Source organism: Rhinolophus sinicus, chromosome 1 (assembly GCF_057876585.1).
Source record: "Rhinolophus sinicus isolate RSI-liver-muscle chromosome 1, RSI-T2T, whole genome shotgun sequence".
Classification (NCBI taxonomy): Eukaryota; Metazoa; Chordata; class Mammalia; order Chiroptera; family Rhinolophidae; genus Rhinolophus; species Rhinolophus sinicus.
In genome coordinates, this window is record NC_142501.1 from 125,547,149 (window position 1) to 125,559,769 (window position 12,621).

The window sequence follows — 12,621 nt, forward strand, 5'->3', positions numbered from 1 at the left end:
AGTGAACATCCAACTGCCATGAAAGCGTCTGGTTCCTATGCTACGCTTGTTGAATTTAATTTGGGACTAAGTGTCTGTTAACTGGCCTCATGATTCTCCCTAGTCACAGAGGGGATTCTATTTTCAAGAACTCAGGTAGAGGAGAGATACTCTACTTGCGTGCCCCCAAATGAAGATTCATTTTCTAAGATTTGAGCTGAGAACTCTGCATTGAGAATGGAGAGGTTTATTTTTAAAATTTGTAACAGGTGTAGGAATTAACTGCTTCTTAAAATATATTTTATATATACATTTTTAAACTAATAAATTTCACTTATGTGAAGCTTAATGATCCAGCAAACTGATCCATTTGGAATATTGCCTGAAACCTAGAATAGAAAAATAAAGGTCTTGGAACAGTAAAAATAGATCCCAAAGTGACCAAAGTAGCATCTGCTCCTCCTGTGTCTGGAATCCTGCTACTATACTTTGTGCAGTTGTTACTCTCTTTGGAGCCTGTTATCACACAGCTGCCTGCCCGTCTGTCCCCTTGTGCCTACCCCTAAAAAGAAAGAAGAGTCTGTGAGACTATTCCTTTCAGGGACATTGCTTCATCTTTACGCCATCTCCTTGTTTGGCCCCAAAGGATGGCTGGCTAGCCAATGACAGGTAAGATTCCTCAAGAAAGGAACGACCTAAGTAAGACAGGTACAGTTGTGTGGGGACCACCAGGAGAATTCACGGGGTTGATAGAGGTGGGCACAGCCCCCCACCTTCCCCCATCTAAGGAGAGCTTCTGCCTCTGTGGCTGTATTCCTTCCCACAACCTGCTTGGGAAGTGATAACATCAGTTCTCCATCTCAGTAAGTTTTCAACATAAAGGTTTTTTTCTGCTGGAGAGGTACAAACAATAATTATTTATACATCATGGGACTTTCGACAGGCAAGAGTGATTGGTTTGAACCAGTTTTCTGGTATGATGTATGAGACTCACAGACCGTAGTAAAAACAATGCTACTTCCTTGTATGTGCATCAATAAAAGCCACAAGGTGGCCCGATTCGGGGCTCTCAGTCCTTTGAGGCTGTGAGGCCCTTGGCCCCTGTTTCAAAACTTTCTTGATTTCTGTTTCTTTGTTAACCCTTTGCCGCCCCTTCTCCTTCTCTCACTGCCCGTGTTGCGCTGTACATGACAGGAGCCCGACCGCTGGAGTTGAATCCTAGCTCTGCCGGTTACTGGCTGTGTGACTTGGGGCAGTGACTTTAGCAGTCTTTACCTTAATTTGCTCATCTTTAGGATGGAGATAATAGAATTGATATAGGATTAAATGTGTTAATACTTGTGCAATCTTTAAAACACTGCCTGGCCTATAGTAAACACTCAGTAAATACGAACTATTTATTATCTATCTTATTTCCTCTTACTTTGTTATTTCTTATCTTACATACTCTTGATTTGTGTTCCGGTGGTCTAGTTTTAGTGTATATAGGCAATCATAACTATAATTTAGAAGGGAAAAGTCACTTCTAGAAGGACGTCCATATTTCAGAATTAAAATATGACAACTGGTAGCTTAAAATAAAGAATAAAAAACCCCCATAAAAACTAAGCATAACAACTCAAAACGTACAACAGTCTGGGTTATGTAGTATATGAGAAAATAATCGTAAACCTCCAATAGCTCCAGAGGGCATTGGTGTATTTCAGCCCAGTTCAGTACCTATTGTTCACAGTAATGATTCTGACGCATGAAGAAATAGTCAATTTTGTTTATGGTGTTCAGTTCAGAGAAGCAAGAAAGTGTTTGATATTTTAGGAAGATTCCAAAACAAAGTAATAAAAACAAACAAACAAAAAAGGTATTTAAAGGTCCGTTTCTAGAGGATTTTGAATTATATGAATTGTATTTGCATTTTTTTTGCTGCCTCCTTTCAATTCAAATAAGTTTTTTTCCCCCAGAATTGTATGTAAATGTGATCCTTAGGTACAAGCATTGTTTCAATTAAATACCAAATAAGACTTACCTTCTGCCTTCATGTTAACCATTCCACTGCTCAATAGTACCTCCATACAAAATATTACTAACTGTCAAGTTGGCCAGGCTTTGCTCTGCAATTATTTTTACCAGGAGTTGAGATGGATTCTATGTCATGCCTGTAGTATTTGCAGTCTTTTTTCTCATTCAATAGGTTGCTTTTTCACTCTGCTGATTGTTTTCTTTTTTTATAGATTTTTATTGCAAATATAGCTAACATACAATATTATATTAGTTTCAGAGGTACACAATAATTATTCAACAATTAAATACCTAAAGAAGTGATCAGCATGAAAAGTACAGCAACTACCTGACACCGTGTCATGCTATCACAATATTATTGACTATATCTCCTATACTGTACATTATTATTATATCCCCATAACTTATTTGTTTTATACCTGGAAGTTTGAACCTCTTATTTCCCTTCATCTTCCCTCCCCCTTTGTTAATTTTCCATAACAGTGAAATTCAATATTATATTAATTTCAGGTGTACAGTAGACATTTGTATAATTTTAGAAGTGATTCCCCTGACTAGTCTAGTACCCACCTTGCATTATACATAGTTATTACCATGTTATTGATTATATTCCCTATACTTTATATCCCCATGACTATTTTGTAACTATCAATTTGTACTTCTTAATCCCTTCACTTTTTTCAACCTGCCCCCACCCTCCTCTCATCTATCATCCTGATAAATCTAGTACCCATATTTCACTATACATAGTTATTACAATATTATTAGCTATATTTCTTCTGCTACACCCTACATCCCTGTGACTACTGTGTAACAACCAATTTGTACGTCTTAATCTCTTCCCCTTTTTTTACCCACACACCCAACCCCCCTCCCATCTGGCGACTAGCAAAATGTTTTCTGTATCTATGAGGTTGTTTTTTGTTTGTGTGTGTGTGGTGTGTGTGTTTTGTTCTTTAGATTCCACATATAAGTGAAATCACATCGCATCTGTCTTTCTCTGTCTTACACTCTATTCAGTACAATACCCTCCAGGTCTATCCATGCTGCCACAGATGGCAAGAACCCATTCCCTTCCATGGCTGAGCAATTTTCCACTGTATATATAGGTACCACCACCTCTTTATCCATTTGTCCATTGATGGACATCCAGGCTGCCTCCACATCTTGGTCATTGTAAATAATGCTGCAGTGAACATATGCACACGTCCTCTTGAAGTAGCATTTTGGGATTCTTCAGATAAATACCCAGAAGTGGAATTACTGGGTCCTTTTTTGTCTCTTGTTATAGCCTTTGTTTTAAAGCCTGTTTTGTCTGGTGTAAGTATTGCTACCTCAGCTTTTTTTTTTTTTTTTTTTTCATTTTCATGAAATAACTTTTTCTATCCTTTTACTTTCAGTTTGTGTATGTCTTTCCATCTTAAGTGCGTCTCTTGTAGGCATCATAGGTAAGGAAATTGTCTTATTATCTAATCAGCTCTCTTATGCCTTTGAGTGTAGAGTATTTAATCCATTTACATTGAAAGTAATTGTTGATAGATATGTAGCTATTGCCACTTTATTATTCACCTTTTTGATCATTTTTTTTTTTTTCATCTGAAAGAAGTCTCTTTAACATTCCTTGTAATACTGGTTTGGTGTTGATAAACTCCTTTAGTTTTTTCTTGCCTGGGAAGTTCTTTATCTGTCCTTTGATTTATTTAAATGATAGCTTTGCTGGGTATAGTAATCTTTGTAGGTCCTTGCTTTTCATCACATTGAATATTTTGTGCCAATCCCTTCTGACCTGCAAAGTTTCTGTTGATAAATAAGCTGACAATTTTATGGGGGCTCCCTTATAAGTTACTAGTTGACTTTTTCTTGCTGTTTTTAAGAATCTTTCTTTGTCTTTAATCTTTGCTATTTTAATTATAATATGTCATGGTGTGGGATGGTTTGAGTTCATCTTGTTTGAGACTCTGTGCTTCCTGGACTTGTATGTCTATTTCCTTTGTCAGATTAGAAAAGTTTTCAGTCATTATTTTTCTTGCATTCTCTGTTCTGCTTCTGGTACCCCTATGATGCGAATGTTGTTACGCTTGTTGTTGTCCTAGAGGTCTCTTAAACTAGCCTCATTTTTAGATTATTTTTTCTATTTGCTGTTCCAATTGGATGTTTTATGCTATTTTGTCTTCCAAATCACTGATTCAATCTTCTGCTTCATCTAGTCTGAGGGTGATTCCTTCTAGTGCATTGTTCATTTCAGTTATTGTATTCTTCACTTCTGACAGGTTTAAGGTTTGTGATTTTTTTATTGTTTCTAAGTCCGTTTTTTATGCTTGCTATCTCTTTGTTTAAGTTCTCACTAAGTTCCTTGAGCATCCTTATAACCATTGTTTTGAATTCTGTCTCTGCTAGGTTGCTTGCCTCTATTTCATTTAATTCTTTTTCTGGAGTTTTCTCCTGTTCTTTCATTTGAGATGTATTTCTTTGTTTCCTCAGTTTGCCTGCCTCTCTGTGTTTGTTTCTATATATTAGGTAGATTTTCTATGTCTCCCAAGCTTGGACAGTGGCCTTATGTAGTAAGTGCCCTGTGGGGCCCTGGCACATTTTCCCTGGTTACTTGCTCTGGGTACTCCAGGAGTGTCCCTTGTGTGGGTTGTGTGTGCCCTCCTTTTATAGTTGAGCCTTTATTGCTATTGGCACATCAGTGGGTGGGACTGGCCTTCAGGCTGATTGGCTATGAGTTATGGCCACACCCACAGCTTAGGGGCTGCTGCGAAGGGAGCTTATTCCACTGAGTGGGATTCACCCAGCGGGCTCTGGTGCCTTTTGAGACCACCCTACGTGTTTGCTTCTTGTGGGGTTAATTAGGTGGTGTTCTGCTATGGTCTGAAGCCAACATCCAAGTATGTTGGTTCTGGGCCTTCTTGTGAGGCACTCCAGTGCAGGCTCAGGTCACCCCCTGCCTGTGACTTGTTGGAGACTACATAGGAGCTACAAATTGATCTGCAGTTGTTTGCTTCCTGTTCTAAAGTTGGAGGTACATGAGAGAAGCCACACTGCAAACTGAGGATGATTGCCACCAATACCAGCCCTGGGGAAGCCCCACAAATTCCAGCACACCCCAAGGCCTGCTGCTATCTGCCGGCTCTCTTAAGGTTCAGCCACTGCTAAAGCCTCATGCAGTACATGTGTTGTGTCAGGCAAGGTCTCAGGGAGTCACCAGAGTGGGAAGAGTTGTGATCACCAGGTTAATGTAGACTCTGGTTTGGTGTCAGTGCTGAGCCTGGAGTTACTCAGCAAAAGTCTCAAAGCACACTGAGCCTAGTTGCCACCTGCCTGGGGCCCACAGAGTTTGATATTTTTCCAAGAAAGAGTACAATGCTGGTGGGGCTAGCTGTTAATGAGAAAGTTCCCCAGGCCTTGGGGGAGATGGGTGTGGTGGGGTCCCAGAGGCGCTCACCAGGGTGGAGCAGTGGAGCTCACCAGGCCAATCAGATTCATATTTAGCCTGTGGGGGAGGGCTCAACCCAGGAAAGATGGCTCCTGCCATGCTGGCTGCTCCGGAGTAGGCCCCCTCACAGAGAAAATGCCAACTGCCCTCCAGCCCTCGCTTTGAAGTCACACACCTCAGTCTTTCCCCCATATGCTTCCAACACCCTCTAAGTCACCATCCATCTGCCAGAGCCCAGGGTGATTGCCTGTGAGTGAGTCTGTGCACGGGCTGTTTAAGAGGACATCTGGGTTTCCTGTAGGCTTCCATCCCACCCAGGTGGTCGGAATCCCCACTGTTTTTCACAGCCAGATGTTGTGGAGTTCCTTTTCCTGGCACCAGTTCTCCAGGCTAGGGAGACTGGAGGGAACCTCCATGGCTGAGATATCCCTCTTGATTCCCATCTGCTACACAGAGGTGTGGGGCCAGCCCATTTCCAGTCTCTGCCTTTCCTACCAGTCTTGAAGTGGCTTCTTCTTTGTATCCTTAGTTATAAAACTTCTGTTCAAGAGGACTTCAGGTGGTTCTCCAGCTTGATTGTTCTATAACTTAGCTGTAATTTTAATGTCTGTTGATTGAATTCTTTGACGCACAAAAGTTTTTGTTTGTTGTAGTCCCATTTGCCTGTTTTTGTTTTTGTTGCCTGTGCTTTTAGAGTCATATCGGAGAACTTTTTCCTAAGTCCAATGTAATGAAGTTTTTCCCCTGTGTTTTCTTCTAAGAGATTTATGGTTTTAGGCATCATGCTTAGGTCTCTAATCCATTTTGAGTTAAACATTTAAATTTCTCAACTAAGTGACTGTTGCAGGGCTGAATCATATTATCTGGGAATCAGTGCTGTTTCAATGAATAGCATTAACCCCTAAATTCCAGTGAGGCAAAATATCTAAGTACATTATTGTATGAGGTGTGGTCAAAACATATGGTGAAGCTAAACAATAGTGAATGTCAACTACAATTTTATATATATATAGTTACAAAAAGTGGAATACAGCTTTAGGAATAGAGACAGTGGAAATGTAATGGCTGTATGCGATGTCAGAGGGGTAGTAGATGGGGGTTATCACTGTGTGAGGGACATAAATGATAAATTTCTAACGATGACATTGTTTTGTACACCTGAAACTATTAAAAAAAAAAAGTATGGTGAATGTTTAAATAAAAGAAAATTATTACAGTGAAAGACACATTGCCATCAATCCCCCTCTCTTCAAACAAATTTATCCCATCATTCTTGCCACTGTCCTTTTATTTTACTCTGGGTCATGGATTTGCTCTGGATTTGTATTGGATGAAAAAGAGGTATTAGTGAAATAAAATATTCAAAAAGGTCTTTTAAAAAGTTCTTTTTCAAAGATTTTCTTGCTATATCTGTGTATTTAGAACATGTATCAGCTCTTACTATCTTATATGTAAGTACTTTTTTATTTTCATAAATGAAGTACGTTAAGCTGAAATTTGCTGGCATTAATTGATAGTCTTGAAAGAAGCCAAATTTAAGTTTTGGGAGATGTCTGTTATGTCTCCTGATGTGACCTGTTTGGAAAGATGATCATTGTTTTTCTTCTTTTTATGTACATATAGAACATTTATCTATGTAACAGATTTTAGACATCTTTATATCCCCTTGGGATCATTAATTTATTTTTTTCTCTTCTAAATTTGCATTATAATTTTTTTGTTTTGTTATTACATCAGTTTGTGTTATTGTGTTCCAAGGATAGTATTTAATCCATAAAAGCAATTTCCACATGTCAAATTTTATATATCTATCCATCTACTTATCTACCTACTTTTGCTTTGATAGAAATATTTAACATGGAATCACTTTAAAAATATTTTTATAGGCTTTGGAAATATCTTTTAAAGCAAGAAGATGTTGTGTGAAGCATTAAAGACAAAAACTATGTCTAGTAATTACTCCCTATGGCTACCAAATGAGTTAAAGATGTATGGTAACTGCAGCTGTAATGGCATGTATTTGGAAAAGAAATTCAATTTGCTACTTCTGAAAAATGGCTATTGGCAAAAAAACCTAAAATAAAAATTCAAAAAAGAGATACTTGATTTCTGGAAAATGTGTTATTTCTGTTACTATTTACAGTGATGGATATCTGTAGGTCTTTATATTGTGACATAAACTCTGATCAACTATCTTGCTGTCTTTTCTTTTTTACAGTGTATGCCAATTAAAGGCCTAGGATTTGTGCTTGGAGCCTATCGGTGCATTTGCAAAGCAGGATTCTATCACCCTCAAGTCTTCTCAGTGAACAATTCTCAGAGTAAGTGCTCTTTTCTTCTTTATATATCTGAATACACATAATAGCTACCATTATTAGATAGTCAGATCTTCTTTTAACTTGTTGGAGTTACATGGTTAAATCACCACTGGTTTGGCATTTTTTCATAACTTAAGGAGTTTATGCTTTGGTTTTTCATCTACAATACTCTGGAGTACCTAAAAAACTGTGTTTATTTCAGGTATAAGTTTTAAATACATTTTAAAGTCTGAAAATTTTGTAGCTACTTGTTAAAACCAATTGGGTTTTAAAATTGAGAGCTCTTGCTGCAGAAAGTTTGTAAAACTAATTTTGCTAGTTTGTTTATTTTATTTACCTATTTGTTTATATATGCAGTTTTCTGTGCTTATATATGCACAGCACAGTTTTCTGTGCTGCATAAAGAATTACCACAAAGTTAACAGCTTAAAGGAACCCAAATTTATTATCACACAGTTTTCATTAGTTAGCCTTCCAGTCTGGTGTTAGCCAGGTCCTGTGCTCAGGGTCTCACCAGGCCAAAATCAGGTGTCACCTGAGATGTGATGTGATCTGAAGCTCAGGATTTTCTTTCAAGCTCATTCAGGCCATTGACAGAATTCAGTTTTTTGCAACTTTATGCCCGAGGTCCCTGTTTTCTTACTAGATGTCAGCTTAGGCTTACTTTCAGCTCCTTAAACTTTCCTTAAGTCCCAGCCAGGTATGTGGTCCTCTCACAATATTGCAGGTTACTTCTTCAAGGCTAACAAGAGAAACTCCCCAGTCTGCTTAGATGGAGTCTTGCACACCATAATGTAATCATGGGAGTGACGATCCCATCATTTTACCATATAATGTAATCTAATCAAAGGGGAGACTATCCTATCATATTTACAGGTCTATACCACATTCATGGGGAGGTGATTATACAGGGTGTATATGCCAGAATCAAAATTTGGTCATCTAGTTATTTTATTCCTACTCTAGAAAATGTTAAAATTACAATTTAAATGTTGAGTTTTACTCTATCTATAGAGAATGGATTGTTACCACATTGGTTTACAGCTAGCTATTGGATATAATAACTAAGAAAAAGGAGATAGTGGTATAGGGGGATGGTTTCATGGGAAATTAAGATTTAGTGTTGCTAAAAATGAGGCATCTTTTAAATAGTCATCCACAAATCTTTGCCAGCCTTATTGTCAGTCTGTATGGGAATTTGCATCTCTACTAGGCATAGTTCAAAGGATATGTTGAGATTGAGACCTGAGTACCCTTTTTTTGGAATTTTGGTGGTCATTTATAGGTTCTTTTGTTTTTCTCTTGAAAAGCACTATTCTTGTTCTTGAGATTGTTTACGTTTAAGGTCTAGGTTCTGGAGGTAAGTAACATTTTGCTCTCTCCTTTGTCATACAGTTCACAAACTTCAGTCCATGTTCTGAGTAATAGTTGTAGGCATAATTCTAAGATGGCCTTCAAGATTCTGCTCCCATATGCGCTGTACAATGCCCTCCCCTTAAGTATGGGTGGGGCCTATGAATACTAGGGGATAGTCACTCCCTTATTTAGGCTCTGTTGTATAGCAAAGGTGATGGTATCGTAACACATGTGATTACACTGCATTAAATCAGACTCCTTCCCATAGTAGTAGATTAGAGAGAGATTCTAGCGCTGGCTTTTGAAGAAATAAACTACCTTGTTGTGAGAGGGCCACATGGCTAGGATCTGAGGGTGGCTACTAAGAGCTAAGTGCTCAAGGAAGCCAGCAAGAAAACAGGGACTTCAGTTCTACAACTGCAAGCAACCAAACTCTTCCAACAGGAAGAGGACCCTGAGCTCCAGAGGAGAATACAGCTGGGCCAGTCTAGTGACCCCTGAGGAAACAGCCCAGCTTCACTGTGCCCAGACCTCTGATCAACATAATACATAAGTGTTTTAAGCCCCTAACTTTCTAGTAATTTATTCTACAGCAATAAAAACTGATACACTGGCAATGTTGATAACATTGTCAGGATGGGGATGCTTTTCCTTGCGTGCATGTGTGTATAGCAAAGCCTGGCAAAACCAGAGCTACTTTGGCATTCTTCACATTTATGGTCCAGACATAACATATGATTCAACACTGAAGGATTAAGGGAATAAGTTTTAGCGTATGTCTGTGAAGGTATTTTGTTTCTGGTTTCACCACATTTGTTCTCAGCTCCCACTATGTGACTGAAATAAGACATCTAAATATTGTAGAACCAGGGAATGACTATAACATTTGCTTATAACACTGCCAGGAGGAACTAGTTAACCTTTAACAACTTATCTTTATTTAATTTGCACACTCCTACTTTCTTCCTTATTTTAAAAGCCAGTGTTTTTCAGTGGACTGACTCTCTCTAAGAAAAGGCTGCTCATCTGCATAAGTCTAATTTCTATGTTGTACATACTGCAGCCATGGAAAAGAGACCAGTTTTCAGAAGGAGGATCTGTATTTGGTCACAGCTATGGTTCAGCACATAATTGACCAGAACTGACATTCCGCAATGACAGAGCAGAAAGCTAGCTACATGTTATAATTTGAAGTCAGTAAAGTGCTCTTTGACCACAATATCTTTCCTGATGGTCTTGTCAAATTGCATGAAAAGCCAACATTATTCACTCCCTGTCCTAAAGAAAGACTACAACAATCTGACCAGGAATATGAATCATAGCTCACCAGGGTCATCTATCAAGGGATCTCCTAATATTTTTTTTATATTTGTGGTTTATTATTGGAGTTTATACTACATATCTCTGTGCTTTAATATATTAAGTATTTTCATCATAGTATCTAGGCAGTTCATATGGGCAGTTGTTTTCATTGTTCTTGAGGAGGTATCCATGAAGTAAGGAATGACCACGTAGAGCTCCGAGGCCAGAGGTAAAGAAGGCATTGAACACCCCAAAATGAGATAACACCTTGAAAACTATTAGCACAGTACATGGCACTTAATAAGTGTTCATAGATGTAGTTGAATAAGTGAATAAACAAACAGAAAACATACACACATATGTAAATAAACATCAGCGATATATGTAAAGCACCAATGGTCAATAGCACTTTGTTGCACATATTTTATCATATTAGCGTGATGAATTTTTTTAAGCTAGAACTTTTAGAGAATGAATTCTACACGGATCAGAAGGAAGATGGGACAGCAAAATTCTGCAACAATCAGTGCTGCATTGAGAAGTGCAATAGGAAGAATAGGTGAGAATGAGAGGTAACGGGGAAGTTAGTTGCCTAATAAAGAAAATGGGATAAAACTTACTTAATTTACTTAATAGTTGGAAATCTAGAAAAAGACCTGAAATGCCCATATCTATTAGCCTTGTATCCCTTTTGGGTAGAGGAGCTAAGATATAGTGCTGATCTGTTAGAGAATATGTAAGTGTAACTGTTAAAAATCCTGTTAAGTTATGCTAAGTGAAATAAGTCAGAGAAAGATAAATACCATATGATCTCACTTCTATGTGAATCTAAAGAACAAAATAAATGAACAAGCAAAATAGAAACAGACTTATATATACAGAAAACAAACTGATGGTTGCCAGAGGGGAGAGGGTGAAAAAGGTGAAGGGATTAAGAAGTACAAATTGGTAGTTACAAAATAGTCACAGGAATCTAAAGTACAGCATAGGGAATATAGTCAATAATATGGTGATAACTATGTATAGTGCCATCTGGGTACTAGACTAATCGGGGGTTAATTATATAAAATTATATGATTTTATATAAATTATGTAATTATCAGATGCTTTACATCTGAAACTAATATAAAATAATATCGAATGTCAACTGTAACTGAAAAAAATTATTTTAAAAAATCCTATTAAAATATGAAGTGATTTAAAGTCTTTGTTTGGACCTAGGCCCACAGTAAACAAAGGGCTTGTAAAGACCAACAAGTGTTGAAATGACAAGATTTAAAATTGTGCTGAAGGCCCAGAGTCTTTTATCCTGACATCTCTTGAAATTGGTGGTCATATGAGAACTAACAGGATCTGACATCTGGATAGTAGCAGTATTTCAGAATAACCAGTACTTATGTGTAACCGTCTCTTCAAATCCAGGTTGCTCATTTCCAGATTGATGAAATACAAGCTTATGACAAGCTCATATTCCTTAAATCCATCTGTCTTAGTATGAATTCTATCTTCAGTGAAACTTCTTTTCTTTTTTATGTAGACACATTACCAGCCTTCCAGTCTTACCTGTCTTGTCTTTGAGATTGACTGCAGCTCATGTACATTTCCAGATAAACTCAACTTATAAATGGCTCATACCTAAAAATGACAATCCCTGCTTTGCCAACTCTGGTGCTATTGATGGGGGGGGGGGGGAAGACAAAAAAAGTAGACATTTTTATAATATATAGTCTTGAAATAAAGAGAAGGGAAGCTCTTTGAAAGCAGGTACAAACTAGGGATGCTGAGCTGTAAGCAAACTGTTTAGCAAAGCAAAACAATCTCTGCAATAAGCATCTTTTTGTTGTACTTGGGTCTCACGCTCCCTATCTTCTGTTTCATAGCTGGGAAGCTTGAGATACTTGGCTTTCGGTAGATTAAGTCCAGTATCAGTCTCAAGTACCAACCCCAAACTTGGAACAGATGAAAAGAGCTTGAATATCAGATTCTCATAATCAGCATCATCACTTTTGCTATTGGTGTTTAAGCCTGTGGTCTGGTTCACTTTTGCCATATTGTAGAAACCTAATTATAATCAGTTTTACTTTTGTTGTAGTAGCAAAATTCTCCATCTAACTGCTAGGGCTTATGTTTTTGTCTCAGTCATTTTGCTAATTTTCAATCTTCGTATCTTCTTTCATTTGTCCTGTTTAGAGGATCAGAATCCAGTTAGTAAAT

General features: G+C 37.8%; 1 protein-coding gene across 1 annotated transcript in view; it reads left to right on the top strand.

The window, feature by feature from the left end:
• Nucleotides 1–12,621, top strand: part of GPR158 (G protein-coupled receptor 158) — a 390,742-nt gene that overhangs the window by 210,603 nt on the left and 167,518 nt on the right. The window contains exon 3 of the mRNA XM_074324946.2: nt 7,650–7,752. Within this exon, the coding sequence (XP_074181047.2) occupies nt 7,650–7,752 (103 nt within the window). The remainder of the gene's footprint in view (nt 1–7,649; nt 7,753–12,621) is intronic.